Source organism: Melanerpes formicivorus, unplaced genomic scaffold, assembly GCF_026170545.1.
Source record: "Melanerpes formicivorus ecotype bairdi unplaced genomic scaffold, bMelFor1.0.p_v2 SCAF_17, whole genome shotgun sequence".
NCBI lineage: Eukaryota > Metazoa > Chordata > Aves > Piciformes > Picidae > Melanerpes > Melanerpes formicivorus.
The window spans coordinates 15,314,918-15,338,427 of NW_027142369.1; the positions used below are offsets into that span (position 1 = coordinate 15,314,918).

Below are 23,510 nucleotides of genomic sequence, written 5' to 3' on the forward strand. Positions count from 1 at the left end.
TCTGACTCAAATCAAGGCAGAGTGAGCTGGAGAGCTGAAGTACAAACATCAGTCCCTACCTTTGGGCTCCATTTTATTGTATGTCTCTCCCAGCAGGTCTGGAAAGGCTGTATTTACACCTCTTGGATGGAAATAAAACATTAGTGCTGGGTGTTTGTAGTTGTTCATGGAGCTGAATGTCTAATGAGATGCTTTCAATGTCTAGGTTCATTGTCCCAAAGAGGATGCCTCAAGATACTGTGGAAAAGAAAATGCATTAAGAAAAGCCTACCTGTTCAGGTGAGGAAGGCTTTCTAGGCACCACATTGTGGTTGCCTTCCAGTGCAAGTGTTTGAAGGAATCACTATCCGTGATTGGGGATGTCTGTGGAGGAAGAGCCACAAGGACAGCAGTGACAGAGTTTAGTGAGAAGATTCCACAAAAGGTCCCACAGAGGCAAAGTAGGTGCTTTGTCCTTAATGTGAAACCTCCTGTCCTGCCCCATGTTCCTTTGAGCTGCAGAGGGTTGTGCTGTGACATGAAACCATGAGAGGAATCCTCCATCAGTGTTGCTCTGTCCTTGTGGCCTCCCACCACCAGGTCCTTGCGACTTAGACTGGGAGGTTTTTGGCTTAGTCCCAGAAAGAGACACTCTTTAGTGCTCTTCAGACTACAGCAGGGGAGATTTAAATTAAATATTAGAAAGAAGTTGTTCACTGTAAGGGTGGTAAGACACTGAAGCAGCTTACCCAGTGAAGCTGTGGATGCCCTGTCGCTGGAAGTGTTCAGAGGCAGGTTGGACAGGGCTTTGAGCAACCTGGTGTACTGGAAGGTGTCCCTGCCTATGGCATGGGGGTTTGAACTAGGTGATCTTTAAGGTCCCTTCCATCCCAAACCATTTTGTGATTCTATGATTCTGTGGTTCTATGATTTTATTGCTGTTGGCATAGTCAGGTCGTCTGCACTGCAGACAAAGGTCTAGCTCTTGGTCTCTCTGTGGGTTGTCTGCTGGAAGGTTCTCCATGTATCAGCTCAGTTCTCAATCACCACTGTACATGGTCCACAGAAACATTTCCCCAGGCAGTGAAGGCCTACAAGGCAATGCTGTGTACTTAGAGACCCTCTGTCAGTCTGTGCTTAAGCTCTCATCACTAGAAGCTGAGTGAAGAGCAACAGCAGAGGTGACCACTCAAACAGCATTACCTGGACAATGGTGCTACAAAATCCCAAACTTCACTCCTGACATATTCCTTCCAACCATCCCTGCCAGCAGACAGTTGGGAGTAATCAGCAGAGTGACAGTTCAGTGTGTAGGTGTAGCTGATCTTCCATGGTCTCTTTGGTGATACCGTTTCTTCCCTCCCTAGAGGTAATGTGCTGATCAGAGAGTTCCCTACTGACGCCTTGTTTGACGTGAACTCCATCGTTGCTAATGTCCTCTTGTAAGTACAGACCAGGTGCACCTTGCTGAAGTCCTTTATTTCCATTTTCACTTGTTGAGAGAAAGTTTTGCATCAGCAAATGCCCCCCTGCCCCTTCCCTCCCCCATATTCCAGAGACTGCTCTCAGCCAAGCAGAAAGTTCAATGGTATGGTTTGACCCTTGGGATAATGTACAGCTTGAGACATTACGTCTATGCCCTTGAGGTGGCATCTGGGAAGCTGTATTTGGCTGTGAGTCTTCAACCTGCTCTCAAGAAGCTGGAATTCCACCTTGGTTTTCCCATCATGGTTATGTGGCTGCAAATTCTCTCTTAAAAGTTGTTAACTACTTTCTTTCTGTCTCCTCAGTGCCCTGCTCTTTAATGAAGTGAAATACGTTGAAACCCTGGCAGATCTTCAGAACATTGAGAACACACTGAAGGGAAAGTCAAACATGGTCTTCACCTATGTACCAGCAACTGGGACAGCAGGTATCAACACTCAGGGTTTCATGTTTGCTCTCCTCCCAGAGTCTTTCCTACTAAGGGGCAAAGGGAGATGTGTTTCTGACTTCAAATCCTGCAAATGGAGGGTCAAGGAAACCTGAAAGGGCCACCCAGGTACAACTGGATCATCTCTGTGAGGAGGAAAGGCTAACAAACCTGGGGCCATTTAGCCTGGAGAAAAGCAGGCAGGGGGAAATCTCCCACGCTGCTGGGGGCAATAGGCACTAACTGGAACTCAGGAGGTTCCATCTGAACAGGAGTAAAAATTTCTTTGCTGTGAGGGTACTGGAGCTCTGGAGCAGGCTGCCCAGAGAGGCCATGGATTCTCCTTCTCTGGAGAGATTCCAAACCTTCCTGGATGTTGTGATCCTGGGCAATCTGCTGTGGGTGACCCTGCTTTAGCAGGGGGGTCGAGGAGATGACCTCTAGAGGTCCCTTCCGACCACCACCAGTCTGTGACTCTGTGATACATGTTCTCCTCTGTTTGTCTTGCTGTGTTTCCAACAGGATCAGTTACACCTGAAAGGTTTTGCTGGGAGCATAAACTCTCAGAGATGGACTTTGAGAGGGAAAACCACTTCAGTGGTTGCTGTCTTGAAAAGTAAAATCATCGGTAGATCTGTGATTCTGCAGTTTACTGGGGATCAGCAGCTGGGTCCAGCTCGCCTTCATAGTGTGTCTTCACCCAGCTGTGACTTTTTACTGAGAACTCCTGAGACCCTGGGCATCAGACTGCTGGAGTAGGTCCAGAGGAGGCCATGAAGATGATCAGAGGGCTGGAGCATCTCCACTGTGGGGACAGGCTGAGAGAGTTGGGGCTGTTCAGCCTGCAGAAGAAAAGGCTCCAGGGAGACCTTAGAGCAGCCTTCCAGTACCTGATGGGGGCTACAAGAAAGCTGGGGAGGGACTTTTTACAAGGGCTTGTAGTGATAGGATGAGAGGGGATGGATTGAAGCTGGCAGAGGGCAGATTTATACTGGAGATTAGGAAGAAATTCTTTACAGTGAGGATGGTGAGACACTGGAACAGGTTGCCCAGGGAGGTTGTGGATGCCCCTCCCTGGAGGTGTTCAAGGCCAGATTGGATCAGGCCTTGAGCAACCTGGTCAAGTGGAAGGTGTCCTTGCCCATGGCAGGGCGGTTGGAACAAGATGATCTTTAAGGTCCCTTCCAACCCAAACCATTCTATGAGTCTGTGGTATTTCCAACTGGAAAGGGTGAGGATGGTGATCTGGAGGTTGCTGAGATGAGTTCGTCTTACCTTTCTCTTTCCAGAGCACAGAGCTGTGATGGAGGCAGCTTTTGTCTATGGGACTGCCCACCAGTTTGTTCTGACAACTGAGGCAATGCTGTTGAAGGACTCTGGGTATGTGTCCAAAGCCCACCCACCCCGCAAGGAGAGCTGCTTCCCTGCACTCTTATGTCTGCTCTTGGTTCTTCAGATTCCCAGGTTATATCTGTGATTGTGTTAGAATGTTATGCCAAGAGTGGACAGTCAGATCTGGTTTCTTTTCCAAAACTGGTTGGTGCTGTGTTCCTGGACTTGGACTAGCCATGACATTTGTGACTCTTCAGTGAATGGGAATTTACAGAAGAGCCTTCTGTCTCCTTTCCACCACTGACTGAGCAAACCTGAGCCATGGGTTTTCAGGAGCACTCGTAGCACCAATGTTATATTCTTAAAATACTCATCCTAGTGCTTTGATCATAGAATCAAGAATGGTTTAGGTGGGAACAGAGATTTAAAGGTCTCCTGATCCACCCCTCTCAACTGATGATCAAGTTTGGGCAGCTGAAAAGGGTAGGAACTGCTATAGTGGGTCAGAGCAAAACCCATCCAGCACTGTGTCTGTGTGGTGGCCATAGGTGCTTCCCAAGGGGCATGAGGAAATGGATGTGTTGCCTGCAAGCCTCCCAGCTTCTGGCAATCAGAGGTTTCAGGACTCTCAGTGGTGGGAGCTAAACTTGGATCATGGAGTTAACAGGCACCAGAGTTTGTTAAACACATTTTTACTTTTCATCTCAGTAACTTCTGACACTTTGAGTTCTGCAGTTAGCTTCATGAGGCAGCACTGGTTTGTATGCTCACCTACTCCATTCTGCTGAGACCCCACCTGCAGTGCTGGGGCCAGCCCTGGAGTCCTCAGCACAGGAGAGTCCAGTTTTAGGTTGGACTTGATGATCTCAAAGGTCTTTTCCAACCTGGTTAATTCTGTATTCTGACATGGACCCGTTGGAGTCAGGCCAGAGGAGGCCATAGCAATGATGGGAGGGCTGTAACACCTCTGCTGAGAGGGCTGGGCTTGTTCAGCATGGACAAGAGAAGTATCCTCAGACACCTTGTGGCCTTTCAGTACTTAAGGGAGGCTGGAGAAGGACTTTTTACAAGGGCATCTAGTAATTGGGTGAGTGGCAATGGTTTTAAACTGAAAGAGGGTAGATTTAGATTGGACATGAAGTTTCTCACTGTAAGGGAGGTGGGCCACTGGAACATGTTGCCCAGAGAAGTTGTGGATGCTCCATTTGTGGAAATGTCAAGTTGGAAGGGGCATTGAGCAAGCTAATGTAGTGGAAGGCTTCTCTTGGTCATAGCAGGTGGGTTGAATCTAGATGATCTTTAAGGTATGTTCCAACCTAAATCATTCTATGGTTCTGTTTGACTTTTCTCACCTGACGGTTGCACTGGAGCTGGGCAGCTCAAGCCATACCTTTCCCATGCTGGAGGAGATGTGTTGGAAAAGCAGATCCTTCAGTGCAGCTGTTGATGTGACCTACTGCAGCCCAGAAACAGAGAGAAAGTGGGAATATCCCACAGCACGTTGTATCTTTGGCAAAGCATTTGCATAAGTATTTGCCTGCTTTCACAGGTGACACCAGGGCAGGCACTCAAGTGGAACTTTTCCTGTGTGCTATCCCATTCTTCCAGGATCATGATGAGGGATCCCAGTGGCTGCCACTAGATGGCACGATTGCTATTTGGACAGGAATTGACTTCGTTCTGTTTAAAGCCGAGAGGACATCAGCCTCCGTAGCTGATGAAATGGTGGTACCTCCACCAACGTGACTCAACTTGGGCAGCAGCTTTGAGGTCTACTCTTCCACAGAGAGATCATAAACCTTTTACAAAGACGATGATCCCTGTTTTAGAAGTGAGATGTGTAGTAAAAGGAACCTGACAATCCCAAAGTTAACCCACAAGCCAACACCAGTGATGGCATGAAAGTAGGAATGATCACCTAGGGAACCATCTAGAGAACTCGATCTCACTGCTTCCTTTGGCACAGCCAAACCCACTGCTGCTCAAACGGTGGAATATTCCTTTTATAGTCTGTGAGATGTCATCAGTGAAGTAAATGACATGAACAAAGATGTAGATTTCAGCCTTCCTCCTGCCAAGGTGTTCACCTCAGTGGCATGACTGGTCCCACTGAGAAAGGCTTAATTTGTGTCTTTCTTGAGCTGGGCCAGCTGTTCTGGGATTGGGATAATTTACACCTGGTGAGCCAGGGTCTTCATTAGATGTTCACAATTCTGAAAAGCAGCTGGACACAATTGTACCTGTTAGCAGTAGGGTTCTTGAAGAGGTCCCAAAAGCCTACCAAACCCTGAGCTTAATATCATCAGCCCTATAAGGCATGTCAGCAAACATGATCATTCTGTTGGGGCATTTTAAACCCCTGTGGTGGATGCTCAGCTCAGCATGGGGTTTGTTTTCCCTCTCCTAGAAATGATGATGTGTCATCTGCCAAGATGTTGTTCTGCCACTGCCAGCTGGTCACAGACCTGTCAGAGCCCTGCAGGAGGACACCCATGGAGCAGACTCTGACATTGCTCAACATCCACAGGCACCTCAAGCTCATGGGCGCTCCTCTGGTGGTAGGATTGGGGACAAGGAGCTGTATGGGCTGAGACCGTGAAGGCAGCTGGGGTGGATGGGAGCATGAGGGAAGCATGAGCAGAGGGCAAGACTGGGCATGGCAAAGATCCCAGGCTGGGTCCAAGCAAGGAAGAAGCATGGGGCTGGGTGAGAGTGATACTCCATTGTGCTGCACCAGTGTGTGCTCCTCTAGTTATCTGTAAGCATCCTGAGATTACCCTTGGACTTCACTGGAACATGGGAGAAGAGAGAGAACTATTTCATTTGGGAGAGTCCTACAAGGATCATCTAGTCCAACTGCCTGACCACTTCAGGGCTGACCAAAAGTTAAAGCATGTTATTAAGGGCATTGGCCAAATGCTTCTTAAGCACTGACAGGCTTGGGACATCAACCACCTCTCTAGGAGACCAGTTTTAGTGTTTGACCACCCTCTCAGTAAATAAATGCTTCCTAATGTCCAGTCTAAACCTCCCCTGGTGCAGCTTTGAACAATTCCCACGCATCCTGTCCCTGGATACCAGGGAGAAGAGCTCAGCACCTCCCTTTCCATGTCCCCTTCTCAGGGAGCTGTGAAGATCAATGAGGTCACCCCTCATCCTCCTTTTCTCCAAACCAGATAAGCCCAAAGTTAGCTGCCCCACTGGCCTCCCCACAGGAGGCTTAGCAGCCTGGGGAATGTCAGCATCTGACATTCATGCCTTGTTGAGCTCAAGGGACAGGAGGCTCCCTCCTATGTCCTTGTCCCACACATCAGTGAACTTCAGCAGGCTTCCAGTTTCCACTGGTGTAAGCACCATGAGTAGAAAGAGGGTGGAGATGCCCCTTGAACTTCAGTGGAAGAGGAGAGAACTATTTCGTTTGGAAGATACTTGCAAAGATTATCTAGTCCAGCAGTCCATCACCTCTGCCCAGCTGAAAGGATGGGTAGCTGAGCTGGGAAGGGCCTTGTTCAGCCAGCCTCCTGGGTTAGGTCCATGGAGGCCTTTGTTAAGCTGCTCCATGTTGTCATGAAGCAGCATGTCCAAGGCAGAAAGGGAGAAGATGCCAACTCTTGCATGTTGGAACCAGGGTTTTCAAACTGCCCTGGGGAATGGATACCAGATAAATAAAACTGAATGGGGATTTGACATCTGGAGTTGCTAAGTCACAAAGAACATGCACAATAAAACCCAGGTTATAACCAGGGAGGGTCATGACAGGTTGGAACAATTTAACCAGGGTTGTGTGGGTTCTACTTTGATGGATACTTTAGAATGGGGGTTGGAGGCTTTTTCTCAAGGGTCTCCTTTTTCCTGTGGCTGGGAAGCATGAGGTGGCTTGGGCTGTGCAGAAGAGCTGATGTCCCTTCAGTGTTGTGGAGAAGTGCTGCAATATAGCTGTGTCTTTTCTTCAGACAGAGGTGGCTGAGGACCCGGAGAAGGTTTCCACCATTCACTTACAGCTTGGACTACCACTCGTCTTCATTCTCAGCCAGAAAGAGACTTATGAGGCTGACAGGAGGACAGCAGAATTTGTGGCCTGGAGGCTCCTGGGGAAAGCAGGAGTTGCCCTTTTGTCCAGGTATTTGCTTTCAGGTGGTTTGGGATTCTTGCTTTTTGTGGTGTTTCTGAGCTTGATGGTCCCACCCCCAGCATGATAGTCCGTGGCCTTACTCACATCTGGGTGAAAGGTAGTACACAAGAAGATGTCCCATTTGAGGACTTGTCCAGGATCACATTAATTTGGTTTCAGATTGGCTGGTACTGTAGAAACCTGTGAGTCTCTTGTTGACTTAGAAGTGGAGAACCAGTCAGACTGAGAGCTTTTGGGAGGGAAACTTTCCATAGCTGGAAGCTTGCCATCAAATTCAGAACAGAAGCCAAGGAGGTAGGCAGTGGTTGCTGAGTGCTGCAACCACTGCAATCGTGGAGGTCTCCACTCAGTAAGTGATGCTTCCTTGGTTGGTGAGTAGAGCTCTCTGAGTTAGACCAGCACACGTTCCCCAGGAAGAAAGGAGACAGTCTTGTGCTATGGAGGTTTGGCTTCTTCTGTGGCTGTTGACCACCAGTTACTTATCTCTGCTTCGTGGTCTCTGTAGCAGCCTTGTGTACAACAGTGACTTCTGTTTGCAAACATTTCCATGGTGACTTGCTAAAGAAGGTGTAGGCTTGGCTGCAGGGCCTTTGGGGATGTCTGGCTGGCAGCTGTGCAATTGGGAGGAGATGGAGGAAAGATGGGTGTGGGCTGTCCTCAGCTTTCTGTCACAGTGTTGCCACCCACTATGGAGGCACTACGTGGCTACGTTTGCTTAGGAGCTGAAGTTCACCAGCAGAGCAGCTGCACTAGGTTGTGGCTACCAGTGCATGAGCAAAGACCTGAATCATAAAGAATCACAGAATGGTTTGGGTTGGAAGAGACCTTAAAGATCATCGAGTTCCAACTCCCCTGCCATGGACAGGGGCACTTTCCTCTAGAATAGGCTGCCCAAAGCTCCATCCAACCTGGCCTTGAACACTTCAAGGGATGGAGCATCCACAACCTCTTTGAGCAACCTGTTCCAGTATCTCACCTCACTGTAAAATATTTCTTCCTAATATTCAGTCTAAATCTCCCCTCTTTCAGTTTAAAACCATCACCCCTTGACCTATCAGTACAAGCCCTTGTAAAAACTCCCTCCCCATCTTTCTTTTAAGCACTGAAAGACCACCAGAAGGTCTCTCTGGAGCCTTCTCCAGGCTGAACAACCCCAACTCTCTCAGCCTGGCCTCACAGCAGAGGGCTTCCAGCCCCCCCATCCTTGTTGTGGCCTCCTCTGGACCCACTCCAACAGATCCATATCCTTCTTACACTGGGGACCCCAGAGCTGAAATCACAGAAAGCAAGTCCAGGCCCTCTGTGAAAGAGGCATGTTACGCAGTGCAGTCCCACCAGGAGGTCGCTTGGGCCCTATTTATCTGCCACTGGCATTGATTCTGAGCTCCTGCAAGTTCTGTGGGGTCCTAAAGCATGACTCTGTGAGGACATGGTGCACGAGGAAGGGCGGACTTGCCAGGCAGGCAGGCTGAGTAGAGGACCTGGTTTTGCGCATCTCAACACCTAATGTTCACTTTCTATTTTGGAAGGGACCTCCTAGATTTGAACATTCTGCTCCGGTCCAACGTCGCTCTCAAGACACCAGAGGAGGTTAGATGCTGGATTTCTTTATTGCACAACTCTTATTTTGCTATCTGGGCATGGTGCTCTTTAGAAGCGCTGGAGTGTTGCTTGGCTCTGTTGTTGTTTGACAGCCTTCCCAGAAGCTCAAGGGGAAGTACTTTCCCCTAGACGCACCATTCTGTTTGGAACTGCCTGAGTTTGGTTCTGCAGAGCAGTTGTACCTGCTGGTAAAGACAAAGCAGAGAGTTTGTTTTGGATTCAAAATGTAGGGTGACATCCCCATTACACCTTCAGGCAACACAAGGTTGTGATAGTCCAAGTGTGAATTCCCCCAAGGTTTGGACTTCTGACGGCCTTTGCCCGTTAGGAAAGACATTCAGAAGATAGGAGAGGAAGAAGTGAGTGTCAAACTGAGAGCAAACAGCCACAGGTCTGTGCTGGACTGATGTAAGCAACCCCCTCTGGCAGTGATCTGGGAAGAGGGCAGGGTGGAAGTTAAATGAGGTTGATGGAGATGAGCTAAACTCTGGAGGGACCTGACCTAGCTTGTGAAGCAAGATGGAATTTGGTGCCGACCAAGGCAGGCAGCACACCTTGCCCCAGATTACCTGAACTGTCACACTTGTGAATGCAAACTACAGGAGCAGGCCTGAACCTGAGCGTCCCCTGAGGGCTTCCCATGCCCTGCTGAGAGACGTGCATGTTGTATTTCTCCTCCTAGAGCCAAGGGGAGGTGCCAGCAATTTGTCATTTCTCTCAGTTGCTTATAAAATTTGTTTTCTCTGAAGTGCCTTTTGCTGGGGTGGTGCCAGAACTGGTTTTAAGTCCACAAGTTCCCATTTCTGAGAAATCCATTTTGCTCTTTCCATGGGTTGGCAGCCCCTGCACGCTCGGGAAAACTCTTCTTGGTTGAGCTCCATGAGATAAAGGATTTTATATGCTGGTTTCCCAGGCTGTGGTGGGCTACCCAGACCCAGCCAGAACATATTAGGTGAGAAGACAAGTGAATGGACCTTTTATCTCCCCAGTCTCCTTCGCTGTTTGGCCACAGAGCTTTTCCTTGCAGTGGCAGATTGAAGTGAAGATGCTGTGAGGTGGAACAGGTGTTCACTTTCACCACTCCAGGCACAGGATCCCACAATTACTTCCCCACAAGGAAAAGTCACTCTAGAGTGAGAAAAATTCATGTGCAGATGAAATTGGGCCAAAAGCCACACCCCAGATCATAGAATCAGAGAGTTGTTTCAACTGGAAGAGACCTCTAAGATCATCAAGTCCAAAGACCACCATGGCCATTAAACCTTGTCCCACAGTGCCAGGTCTGTTTCTTGAACACCTCCAGGGGCAGTAACTCCACCATGTCCCTTGGCAGCCAGTTCCAATGCCTGACCAAAAGATGCTCTCCTATTTGGCAGCTTGAGGGATCTGTTGACATAATCCAATGTAAGGATTTGGGCAAAGGTGCCCCTTCAGCCTTGAGTTCAGTTGGTGAACAAAATGGTGATGCTTTGCTCCCACTGATTTTTTTCTGTTCTCTTTAGGGAGTGCCTATCAAATACCTAGTCTTGGAAGACACTGATGAAGTTATAACCCTCGTTGAAGATAAGAACAAAATTGAGCAAATCCAGGAGGAGGAGGAGGAAGAAGAGGATGAGGAGGATAATAAAGAGAGTAGCAATCAAGGTGTGCAACTTAGCAGTGAAAAGTTGACTGTTATCAGATGGAGCATGCCATCAGCATCTGCTAGAGACGTGCAAGTTGTCACTAAAGCATTAGAGGACACTTGTGTGCTTTTCCCAAGAAAGGTTGAAGCAGATGATCCTTGAGGGCCCTTCCAACCTGGTATTTTGCAAATCTGAAGCCACCCATCAGTCACATCATGGCTGTGCAGACTTATTCTCTGCAGATCACTTATTCTCTCTGCTCACTTATTCTCTGCAGATCACTGGAGTTTAGTGACATACAGGCATGATTTTTGGAGGAGACAGAAGAAGAAAAGGAGGAACTGTTAGAGGAACAGATGCAGAGGTGCTCATGAGAGACAAGTGCTGCTTGAATGCATCCAGCTTCAGGTTGCCCAGAGAAGTTGTGGATGCCCCATCCCTGGAAATGTTCAAAGCCAAGTTGGATGGGGCTTTGAGCAACCTGGAAGGTATCCTTGGCCATGACTGGGATGTTGGAACTGGATGATCTTTAAGGTCCCTTCCAATCTGAACCATTCTGTGATTCAAGGGCATGAGAGGTTTAAAGTTCACCCAACACTGTCTCTTCTCCAAGCATTGGATGAAGAGCCTTAGAATTGTCAGTCATTCTGGGAGGGTTTGAGATGTTTTTGCAGGAGCCGTTCCAAACTTCCACAGGGAGAAAGCAGAGGTCCCTGCTGAAGGTGCATTTGTTTTCCATACAAAGTTTGGTTTGTTTTCAAAACAAATTGGTGCAAGATTCCAGAGGAGCCATTGTGCTTGAAGAATGATGTTCACATCCAAGGGCACAGCTGGTCAAGAGCATTTCATAGAATCACTGAATGGTCTGGGTTGAACAGGACCTTAAAGACCATCAAGTTCCACCCCCCTTGCTATGGGCAGGGACACTTCCTACATTGCTCAAGGTTCCATCTAATCTGGCTTTGAGCACTTCCCAGGTTTGGAGCCCTGTTGATGAGTTTGTGTCTGTACCTCTACTCCCCCATTCAAGGCAGTTACTCCCTGCCGACAGTCACTAGGTCTTAGATCAGGGGTGCTGGCTTCCAGAAATGTGCTGTTGGGGTGGCTTGAGTGGGGCTGCATTTCCCACTGCTCTGTACTCATGCACAGCTGTGGGTCCCTTGCAGACATCCAAGATGATCAGGTGGTGGAAGCAGTTTCCAGGGACAAGAAGCGAGAGCTGCCCCTGGAGAAGATCCGAGTCCTGACAGAGGAGAACTTCAACTCTGCCCTCCTGGAGACCACCCGGACTGTTGTCCTGTTTTATGCCAGCTGTGAGTATGACATGTGGCCTGACTGCCCCTTCTTTCAGCTTTCCTTGATAAGCATCAGCATGGTGCTACTCACCACACTTTCCATAATACAGTGGTTCTGTAGATAAGTTTAAAGGATAAATAGCAGCTCCATGGAGAAGTACCTTGGAGAGAGTCCAGTGGAGGCTATGAGGACAATGAAGGGAGTGGAACATTTCTCTGATGAGGAAAGGGCAAGAGACCTGGGGCTGTTTAGCCTGGAGAAGCAAAGACTGAGAGGGGATCTTGTTAATGCTTGTAAACATCTGTAAGATGGGTGTCAAGAAGAAGGGGCCAGTCTCTTTTCAGTGGTGTCCTGTGATAGGACAAGGGGCAACAGACACAAACTGGAACACAGGAAGTTCCATCTTAACATGAGGAAGAACTTCTTTATTGTAAGGGTGCTGGAGCCCTGGAGCAGGCTGCCCAGACAGGTTGTGGAGTCTCCTTCTACAGAGGCTTTCAAGACCCATCTGGATGTGTTCCTGTGTGACCTGCCCTACATGATCCTGCTTTGGTAGGGGGCTTGGACTTTATAATCTCTGGAGGTCCCTTCCAACCCCTACCATTCTATGATTCTATGATAAATACATGCCCCCATGGGCCTCTGGCAATCAGTTCTCACTGATTGATATTGTGTGAAGACCTCATTTCTCAGTGTGGAAGATACTAACATTCATAGGGTTTTAACCTTCATTTTACAGGGACTAGGTATAGGACAAGAGGGGAAATTGTGGTAGCATGGGCTCATGGTTAGGCTAGATGACCTTTAAAAGTCTCTTCCAACCCAAACCATCCTATGCTTCTATGGGATAGGATGAACAACATCATTGCTGTCTGCTGCACAGAAACCCAGTACTTTTCCTTAATTCCTCCAAGTCTTTCAGAGCTTGAAGCACCTTGGGATGCAGAGAATCATAATGTGACATTGTCAAAGAGCAAGGGCTGGTCTGTCCATCACCTCAGGGCTTGTGTCTCTGCTGTGTTTCAGGGGAAGCAGTGTCCCTGGCAGTGCTGCAGTCTTACACTGAGGTGGCTGATCACCTGAAAGGTAAGGGACCATGGGGCTGAGGGCTCTACAGCTAGCAGATACCTGCCCTAGCAGTAGGAACCAGAAGACTGGCAGAATTCTTCACACTCCATCCCGTTCTTGACATAGATGACAACACTTCCACCCCTCTTCCCTCACCTGTCCGATGATAGTTATGTTGCTGGGCACAGTGGCTATGTGATGAACGCCCAAGAGCATGAAGGAGGCCAGGGCAGAGCATTAGTGGCTGTGGATGACACAGGGCAGGCTTTGAAGAGGAACAATCAGGAAGTACTGTAGTGTGCATTGTGAAAAGAGTTCTTCTATGTGGCCCTCAGTGCTAAGTCCTGCACATACCAAGGAGATGCACAGCAAATCGTTGTGCCGGGTGATACATCAGACCTCCTGCCTTAGACAGTACTTGATCTGAAGGAGCTGTAATTGGCCCTGGCTTTGGTGGAAAGCGTGACAGACAGGTGTAGGCAGGCCCAGATACACTGGAGGAGGATGGTGTCAGAGGAAGAATTTACAATGATGGTGCCTTCAGGGCCTGGAGAGTGGTTAAATTACGTGGGAAGGCTGACAGGCAGCCACAGAGCTCCGTAAATAACAAGTGATGGTGAAGAAACAGCAACACTTCAAGACAGCACACATCAGGTAGTAAGGGTAGGAGACTGATCCTTCAAGAGGGCCTGAGCAGTTCCTGAGAAGTGTGAGCTTCATTCAGGTCTTCAACCCCATCCTCCTCTGTGGTTAGCAGAGAGAGGTAGGTTCTTCTGCACATCCATCACTGCATGTGCTGAAGCTCTTCCAGAGATGCCTCTTTCTCCCCCTGGCTGCAGGGGACACTCAGGTGGCTTCATCCCCAAATCATCACAGCACAGTGGAGAAGTCATGTGGACCTGGGAAAACTTCTTTACTGTAAGGGTGACAGAGCCCTGGAGCAGGCTGCCCAGAGAGGTTGTGGAGTCTTCTCTGAAGGCTTTCAAGACCCATCTGGATGCACTCCTGTGTGACTTGCGTAGGTGACCTTGCTTTGGCAGGGTGCTTGGAATTGATCCCTGGAGGTCCCTTCCAACCTCTACCATCTGTGATTCTATGATTCTGTAGTCGGGGCCAGAGCTGTTTGGTCACCCCTGAAGCTGGATAATGCTTTCTCTTGGTTTTTCTTCTTCATCAAGACCCATTTCTTCTAGTGATGACCCTTCCCTGTGTCTGGCCACCATGTCCTGTGGTGTGCAAGCAGGATTCAGGCTGAGCTCTCAGTGCTGAGGACACGTATAGCATCTGCAGAAGACCAAGGCAGCTTTCTGGGAAGCAGATGCAGTGGGTGTTGCTTACAAGAAGCCCTCCTGGGAACACTGTGGCCCAGGGCTGTGGTTTGGCTGAAAGCTGTTCTGCAGTCAGAGTCTGCATGAAGGGAAAGTCACCAGCAGCTTTGATCTGGACTGCAATCCCAGGAATAAACAGGAAAGCTCAGGGAGGGTTGTTGTTGATGCAGATGTTATGGTTGTTGATGGTTTGGGGTTTCTTTTAGACTCCCCAAGCTGAAGGAGCAAGCTGGGAGAGTTAGTGGGTGCAACCCTGCCCCTTCCTGAGCTAGTGGCCAAACCCTGGCTGCTTCTGTGTTGCTTTCTGTCAGGCCTTTACCGTGTGTTTTTTGAATCATTTGATAACTATCTCAGAACATTATCAACTGGCTTGGGCCAAAGCCTTTCCTTTGTGATCTGTGAGGATCTCCAGCCTGATGCAACTTGTGGAATGACTGCAGTCTGCTTCCCCTGCTGCAGCCTCAGAGAGGTCAGAGAACAGCTACATTAGTGGATCTGGAGAACCTTTGTCTGCTGCTGAGGGAGCTTTGGTCACAGGTGGGCTACCCGAGGACCTAGACCTAAAAGGATGGAAGTCCCTGGCCTCTCAGTTATGGCCAGGATGAGTGAGAACACAGCAGTGCAAGGGTGAGAAACCTGGATCAGGAAGAAGATACTGTGTTATGCAGTATGGAGGCTGAAATCCAGGGTATGGCTCTGGGGCAATCTCTCAGCTCCCCCAGAAGCCCTAGTATTCCTGTCTGTTCTCTGGGGTGGAGCTTTCTTCTAAGGGCTGAGAAGCCCAGGCCAGCTGTTGAGGCATGAGTCACCTACTCTAGAGGCACATTTGGAGCTGCAGAACAAGGTGCTACTTTTGATGCCAAAGAAATGGTGGAGGTTGGAGGCTGTGGATCATCCAGTAACAGATATTTGCAGCATGAAGTTTATGGCCCCCCCAAAATGTTTTCCCCTTGTTGAGAGATCCAGTTGATGAGACAATGAGAGGAAATGGCCTCAAGTTGCACCAGGGGAGTTTCAGGTTAAACATTAGGAAAAATTTATTTACTGAAAGAGTGGTCAAGCCCTGGAACAGGCTCCCCAGGGAGGTGGTGGAGTCATCATCCCTAGAGGCGTTCAACAAACATATAGACATGGCACATGGGACATGGTTTAGTGGCCATGGTAGTGTTGTGGTTGGACCTGTTGATCTTAGAGGTCTTTTTCAACCTTAATGATTCTAAGAATCCAGGAAGAGATGAGGAGAAGCATTGCTGTCTTGCTGAGCTGAGCACATTTTCTGCTCTTGCAGCACAAAGTGCTGGTGGGGCTAACTACTGCAGCTCTTGTTTGCCTTTGCAAGGTGTGGGCTTCTGGAAGTAGCACCTCAGAGACAGGAGAAGAGGATGTGGGTGCAGAGCATTTCTTAGGTGCATCACTGGCCTTTTTTGAAAAAGAGGAGAGGAAACAGTATCTAAGAAGAGCAATGTACTGTGATGGGAACAATTCTGCCAGAGGACTGGAACCCCTCTGCTGTGAGAACAGGATGAGGGAGTTGGGGTTGTTCAGCCCGGAGAAGAGAAGGCTCCAGGGAGACCTTCTGATGGCCTTTCTTTCAGTGCTTAGGGGCCCATAAGAAAGATGGAGACATAGTTTTTAGCAGAGCCTGTTGTGCCAGAACAAGGGGTGATGGTGTTAAACTGAAAAAAAATAAGATTCAGACTAAAGAGAAAGAAGAAATGTGTTATGTTGAAGTTGGTGAGACACTGTCCCAGGTTGCCCAGAGATGCTCCTTCCCTGGAACCATTCCAGGTCAGTTGTGTGGGGCTATGAGCTCCAGCTGCAGATGTCCCTGCTGACTGTAGGTGTTTGGAAGGGACCCTTCAAGGTCATCTAGTCCAAACCAAAGCATTCCATGATTCTGTGATTCTTTCTTCTGTGCTCGTGGAGTCTTTTTGTCTAATGACTCCCACTGATGGAGATCTGAAGTTGCATTTCAAGGCTGTGAAAATAGCCTGTGTAGGTTAGCAATCTATATTCATAGAACCTAAATCTGAAGTAAGGATGGAGGAGTCCATTATGTGATACTGTCCAGGTGGTCATTTTGGTTCCGTGCTGGATTCCTCCTCTTGAAGTGCAGCACTTCATACAGAGCTGCTCTTTCATGTTGTAGCATTTGGACAGCTCTTCAAGCGATCTTTCTAATGCCAGTCCTGTCCTCCAAAGGATTAGAAGTTTAAGGGATATTATTTTTCTTGTTTCCTGTAACATTGCTGATTTGTCTTGTCCTGGCTTTATAAGCCCCCTAGGACAGAGGTTCTCACTGTTACTTGTTTTAGTAGCACCTAAAATGGGAGAAGAGTAAGATCTTGTGTTCCTTTCACCTTTCTTCACATTCAGCAGCTCAGCAGTGAGCATAGGGCTGAAGAAGCTGCTGCTGTCTGAACTCCTCAAACTGCTGAAAATGGTGTAGATTGGGATGGGAGAGTGAGCAGCCTCTGCAAGGTTTTCCTCAGGCCAGACAGGAAATCACCAAATCATAGAATGGTTTGGGTTGGAAGGGACCTTAAAGATCATCTAGTTCCAACCCCCCTGCCATGGGCAGGGATACCTCCCACTAGACCAGGCTGCTCAAGACCTCAGAAGAGCACTTTGGGTTCAAAATCCCCCAAGGTAGTATCCAAATATCAAAACTCATATTTGAGGTAGCTTTGCAGTTCTGTTTTACCAAGACATCAAAGCCCTGTTTCCATGTCTGTATGTTTCAGGGTTGGGCAAGACACAGAATGATGTGGTAAGAGATGATGAGAACCAGCTCTGCAGGATCAGAGGTGTGAAATAAATCCAGGGGCAAGCTTTTAATGTGAGATGGTATTTCAAGAGCCTGGAGAATGACACAAACCATTTCTGCTCTTGTGGAGTGTTTTGACATTTCCTGACTGAGTGGAATTGCAGACCCTTAGCTTTGTGCTGCCACTGGCTGCTTCTGTAGATGAATTTGACGCAAGGCAGAACAGCAGCAAACTGCTCATGGGAGCTGCAAAGCAGAACCTAAAAAGGGGTTTGCAGAAAATGCTCTAGTGGGATGCCAAAGATATTAGGGATAGAGGACAGGAATACAGGCTAAGGTCTCCTCTGCCTTTACCTTTCTAACCTGTGACTAAAACTCTTCCACAGCTTCTCTGTCAAAAGAATCACAGAGTGCTTTCACTTGGAAGGGTCCTTTCAAGGTCATCTAGTCCAGCCCCCCAGCAGAGACATCTGCAACTACAGCAGGTAGCTCAGAGCTCCAGACAACCTGACCTGGAACGGTTCCAGGGATAGGGCATCTACCACCAATCTGGGCAACCTGGGCCAGGGTTTCAGCACTCTCAGCATCAAAAATTTCTCACTTAAGCTCAGCTTAACTCAGCTGCGCTTGCTTCTCAGATTGGTTTAATATCTGGTCAAACCTCCCTCCCTAGGAATAGGTTGTCACTTGTTCTTGGATGACCTCACTGTTGTCTCCAGAGCAGACTTTATATGTTGTTAGATTGTACTGTTTTGTTCTTCCAAGCAATTTTCAATCCCCAAGCCCTACAATTCTTTGTTTTTTTTCCTCAGGAGGCACATCATCCAAACTTCTCCAGATTCATTCTCATCTGCTCTAAGCTTTTCTAAAAAGCCTTTCTAAAAGCTTTTCCCAGCCTAACTTGCTGGGCTCTGCAGAGGTCTCACCAGGACAGAGAGCATAGTTTTCCTCCCATATCTTGCAGATGATGCTGAGAGTTCATCCCAGAATGAGCTTTGCCTTTTTCTGCAGCGCTGATGATATCTGCGTCCTCCTTCTCCTTATGGAATGCTGCTGTTGTTAGACTTTGCCCTTCAAATTGGTTTCTGCCCCTCTGGGCTTGGGATCATTTGCAGGTTGCATGTGTCTGGTTTATTCCACCAGACCTTTAATGAAAACAGTGGTCAGAATCAAACCCAGGCCAGATAGAAGAGAGCTTGGCTGTTTTGGTGTGCCCTGCTCTTGAGAAATCCTCATCACCTGCCCTAACCCTGGTTTCTGAAGGACACTTTGTAATGGTCTGCCTCCATGTGTGTACTTGTCTCTAGGTTTTATCCCATCATTCCCTTGACTCCTTTTCAAACAAATGTAGGAGTGGCCTGAAGATTCCTGAGATATGGCATTCCTGCAGTGGGCATGGACAGCATATGGCTTGGGGACTGTAAGCAGCCATGCTGTCCTTGGACAGGCCTGCAAGTAGACCTGGTATAATGGCCATGGTGGTCTTAGGTTGATGGTTGGACTTGGTGATCCTAGAGGTCTTTTCCAGCTGAAAGAGGGAGCTTGGGCTGTTCAGCCTGGAGAAGAGAAAGCTCTGGGGAGACTTTATAGCTATATTTCAGTATCTGAGAGGGAGCTACAGGAAGGCTGGGGAGGGATTGATTAAAAGGGTTTGTACCGATAGGATGAGGGGCAATGGCTTGAAACCATAGCAGGGTAGATTTAGGTTGGACATTGGGAGTAAGTTCTTTACAGTGAGAGTGGTGAAATACTGGAACAGGCTGCTTAGGGTTGTGGTAGATGCCTCATCCCTGGAGACACTCAAGATCAGACTTGATGTGGCCCTGGGCAGCCTGATCTAGTTGGAAGTGTCCCTGCTTACTGCAGGGGGATTGGACAATATGACCTTTGAGGGTCATTTCCGACCCAATGCAGTCTGCGAATCTGTGAAACAATTCTGTGATTCTAAGCGGATAGGAGGCAGCTTAGGTGAGGCTGGCAACGAAGGGATCTCTACCCCTGGTGATGGTTCACCTGCCAAATGGTTAGCACAGGCTTAGTTGTGGACAAGCAAGCAACATGTGCTGCTCATCACCCAATGTGCAGATGGAAGGAAGACTGGTAAGGACATGCTGGAGCTGCAGGCACTGTGTCATGAAGACCATGCAGGGAACCAACCTGCATTCGTTACACTGCTTATGAATCCCTTGAGTTTTGCTGAGACCCATAAAAAGCATTTTTGGTATCAGGAACCTAAGTTGGACTAAGTCCCAAGTATTCTGCTTTGCTCTCTCCCTTACCCGTGAGACCCCAGGTTCACAGGTCCTAAAGGTGCCTGTTAGAGGCTTTGAGATGGAGCAGCTTGGGTGATTGCCAGCCTCTATTACATCTATCAAATTTATGGGACCTTCAGCTTGCATACTGGGCTCCATAATTTAGGTAGAACAGACACTTTTCAACACTTGGCACCATAATAAATGAAGAAGCCTTGGATGCATCAGCCTCCTTCATGCCAAACCTTATCTTCTGTCTTTACTGTAAGTCAGTGTCTGCATTATTTCTTTGTCTTGGCTTGATTCCTAAGGTATTTCCAGTACCTTTCCTTACTATTTTTCTGCTCCTGGACAGTTGCCTCAGGGTTTCATGGTGTCATTTTGTGTAACCAGCCAGTTCTGAATGTCTCTTGGTATTTCCATCTGAGAAGTGCAACTTACCACTTCTCTGAGTATTTTTTCCTCTCCATGGACTGTCATTTGGATCGGTCCAGCCCTGCTGGAGCACTCAATACATTTTCAGGCTGGAGATAGTGACTGTTGTGCTGAAAGGTATGTGAGTGTCCATGATTTCAGGAGAAAACTCAAAGGAATTGTGTATTCAGGGCTGGATTTGGACATCCTGCTCACACAAAGCAACATCTGACTATAGGAATGGCCCAGCAGCTTCTCAGTGGTAGCCCAGCTGGGCTCATTCTGAGTGCTCTGTTAGGATGCATGCCAAAGCAAATAGGAGACCTGGCAGCAAATGTATGTGATAATTTCACAAAAAGCTCTTGTTCAACCCTTTCCCTGTTATTTTTGCCTTATTTTTAGACTTACTTGTTTTCCTCTCTAGGAACTGAGGGGCTTTTGCTCTCTGGAGTCAACTGCTGGGACTGGCCTGGTGTCTGCAGGATGGAGAACGTCACACAGTTTCCTACCATCAAGATTTATGAGAAGGGAGAGCGGTCAGTGGTGTACAGTGGCATGTGGGGGACTGAACAGTTGACCAGCTTCATCATTCTGTAAGTGCCTGGTAGTGAGTCCCCACCCAGTGAGACTGGCACATAGATGTACAGAATGGTTTGGGTTGGAAGGGAACTTAGAGACGTTTTTGTGCTTCTCAGTGTCAGGGAACATCCTTTCTTGGACAGGGCATCCATCTGTTGTCACTGTCCATCTCTCTTTGCTGGAATTCCTTCTCTGGATTCCCAAGGATCTCAGAGCAACCATTTTGGCTCAGGGCTGTTCTCTCTTCCTCATAACATAATGGATGCATTAAGAAGGGTGTGGCCAGGATGATAGGGGTGTTTCTCCTCCCTCTCTGCTCTGCTCTAGGGAGGCCACAGCTGCAGTCCAGAGTCCAGTTCTGGGCTCCCAAGTTCAAGACATGTGGAACTACTGGACAGAGTCCAGTGGAGGCTACAGTGATGCTGAGGGGCCTGGAACATCTCTGTGAAAAGGAAAGGCTGAGAGACCTGGGGCTGTTGAGCCTGGGGAAGAGCAGACACAGAGGGAATCTTAGCAATGCTCAGCAAGAGCTAGTGTGTGTGGGGGGAAAGGGAATAGTGCCAGACGCTTTTTAGTGGTGCCCCAAGGGACAATGAGCACAAACTGAAAGCCAGGAGGTTCCATCTGAAGATGAGGAAAATCATCTTTGCTATGAGGATGCTGGAGCCCTGGAGCAGGTTGCCCAGAGAGGCTGTGGAATATCCTTCTCTGGAGAGGTCCAAACGCACTTGAACATTGTGATGCGGTGCAACGTGCTGTGGGTGCCTGTGCTTTAGGAGGGGGATTGGACTGCATAATCCCCAGAGATCCCTATCAATTCCTCCTGTGATTCTGTAGTCACCAGCTCTAGTACCTTTCTGTGACTATGTGTTGTCCTTTCTTACCAGGAAACTGGTTTTTGTCTCTAGTTGTGACATTGGGTTGGGACGTTGTTAGACTGAGGTTACACTTTTTTCTCTTGATATCAAAAGTGAAGAAGGTGACAGCCCATTTTGTTTCTCTGCTTTTCCATAGGAGCCAAGTTTCCTGCCCTTTGAAGCTGGCCACAATTGATGAAGCAGAAAGATATTTAAGAGGAGAATTTCCCTCTGAGCTGTCATCCTATCACCACACTTCCATTCTAGGAGTATTTAGCGCAGCCACGGGTGAAGGTTAGTGTGCTATTTATATAGAATCATAGACTGGTTTTGCTTGGAAGAGACCTTTAAGGTCATGAAGTCCAACCATTAACCCAGGACTGTCAGGTCACCACTAATCCATGTCCCTCAGCACACATCTACATGGCTTTGAAATCCTTCTGGGCACAGTGACTCCTCTTCCCTGGGCAGTCTGTTTCAGGGCTTTACAACCCTTTTGGGGAAGAGGTTGTTCCTCATGTCCAACTCATGCCTCCCCTGGGCCAACTTAGGCCAATCACAGAATCAGTTCTACGTTTCTGTGATTTCCTCTTGTCCTATTGCTCAGGTTCATAACTGAAGGGAGAGAGATGATTCTAGGTGCTTGGAAGTTCTTCTATGTATCATTCTCTCTCCGTGCATTTCCTCACATCTCAGCCTGCCTGGCACCACTCTTTTTTTTTTCTGCCAGAAAAAGATAGCAGGTGATTCCAGATGTGGCACTTAAGGTCCATACCCTGGCTCAGAGGACATTCAGCTGTCAGGCTTGTTTACTACACCGAGTGTGGTGGCATCTACCAACCCTGACAAGGATCCAGACAGGGTGCTTGGCGCAGTACAAAACAGCGCTGCCTTCAGTGACCTTTCTCAGCAAAGAGAATTTTGCAGGTGACCTGAACTTAACAAGCCATAGTTTGTGCCTGTTGTATCTCCAGCCCCTTACATGAGGAGTTTGGTGGTCTCTTTATGAATCCCCTTCACAGTAGCTGTGGGGTGCAATTAAATCCCCTCAGCTTCTGAACAAGCCCAGATCCGCCTTTAAATATCCCTTCCATCCCAAACCCTTCCATGATTCTATGATCAGCCTCTTCAGGTAGTCCATGGACAACATGTCACAGCATATTCTTTCTTCAAGAGATCCCTTTCCACTATGGAACTGATGGTCATCTTGATGGCTACTCCTTCTGCAAATGTGGCAGTCCCAGTCCCTGCAACCAACACACAATCCAAACCCTTTGTTTTAAAAATAAAGCAAAGCAGCAATAGGATAAACTAGGAATTTCTTCCATCAAACAGAGTGAAATGTCAATAATTCAACTTGTGGACTTTGCAAGAGGTAGCACAACCCCAGAATGGTGGACATCATCTGGAAATGTCAATCAAAGTTGCTGGAAGGAGCGTTCTGAACTTGTCTGAATTTGTCTCACTTTGTAGTCTTGGTCAGTGTAGTCCTGGTCAGTGGGTGGACCTTGGAGCAGTTGTGTTCTCCTACCCCTGCCTGCTTTGTAGGATGCTGCTCCAGCATGATGCTGTTCCAGGAGAATTTGTTTCATGCCATGGCTTTGGTCCAGGATCCATTGGGTTTTCATCGCCTTCCTGAAAGACAAGGAAATGGATCTGAGAGCTATGGTGATTTTTTTGTGTGACAATCATATATTGCAGAATCCCAGACTGGTAGGAATTGGAAGGGACCTCTGGAGATCATCCACTCCAATCCCCCTCCTACAGCAGAGTCAGTCATAGCAGGTTGCACAGGATCTCAAATGTTCATGTGGGTTTGGAATCTCTCCAGAGAAGGAGACTCCACAACCTCTCTGGGCAGCTTGCTCCAGGGCTGCAGCACCCTCACAGCAAAGATGACTTTCCGCGTCCTCAGATGGAACCTCCTGGGTTTCAGTTTGTGTTTATTGTCCCTTGTCCTGTCACAAGACACCACTGAAAAGAGTCTGTCCCCATCCTCTTGTCCTCCCATACTTTAGCTCTTGCTGAGCATTGCTAAGATTCCCTCTGTGTCTGCTCTTCCCCAGGCTCAACAGCCCCAGGTCTCTCAGCCTTTCCTCATCACAGAGATGCTCCAGGCCCCTCAGCATCTTTGGAGCTTCCACTGGACTCTGTCCAGTAGTTCTCTGTCTCTTGAACTGGGAAGCCCAGAACTGGACTCTGGACTGCAGCTGTGGCCTCCCTAGGGCAGCACAGAGAGGGAGAAGAACCTCCCTCGACCTGCTGGCCACAGCCTTCTTAATGGACCCCAGGAGGCTGTTGATCTTCTTGGCCATGAGGGCCTGTTGCTAGCTCTTGGTGAACAATGGGATGGTTAGAGGGGTTCAT

General features: G+C 48.3%; 1 protein-coding gene across 4 annotated transcripts in view; it reads left to right on the top strand.

Annotated features, from left to right (window-relative positions):
• The window catches only part of TXNDC16 (thioredoxin domain containing 16), a 53,403-nt gene that overhangs the window by 7,158 nt on the left and 22,735 nt on the right, over positions 1–23,510 (top strand). For all 4 annotated transcript variants that reach the window (XM_068149080.1, XM_068149083.1, XM_068149084.1 and 1 more), the window contains exons 5-16: positions 206–279; positions 1,347–1,421; positions 1,770–1,891; positions 3,181–3,271; positions 5,631–5,781; positions 7,177–7,343; positions 8,885–8,945; positions 10,460–10,601; positions 11,749–11,895; positions 12,905–12,964; positions 20,132–20,300; positions 21,301–21,437. In XM_068149080.1, the coding sequence (XP_068005181.1) occupies positions 206–279; positions 1,347–1,421; positions 1,770–1,891; positions 3,181–3,271; positions 5,631–5,781; positions 7,177–7,343; positions 8,885–8,945; positions 10,460–10,601; positions 11,749–11,895; positions 12,905–12,964; positions 20,132–20,300; positions 21,301–21,437 (1,396 nt within the window). The remainder of the gene's footprint in view (positions 1–205; positions 280–1,346; positions 1,422–1,769; positions 1,892–3,180; positions 3,272–5,630; positions 5,782–7,176; positions 7,344–8,884; positions 8,946–10,459; positions 10,602–11,748; positions 11,896–12,904; positions 12,965–20,131; positions 20,301–21,300; positions 21,438–23,510) is intronic.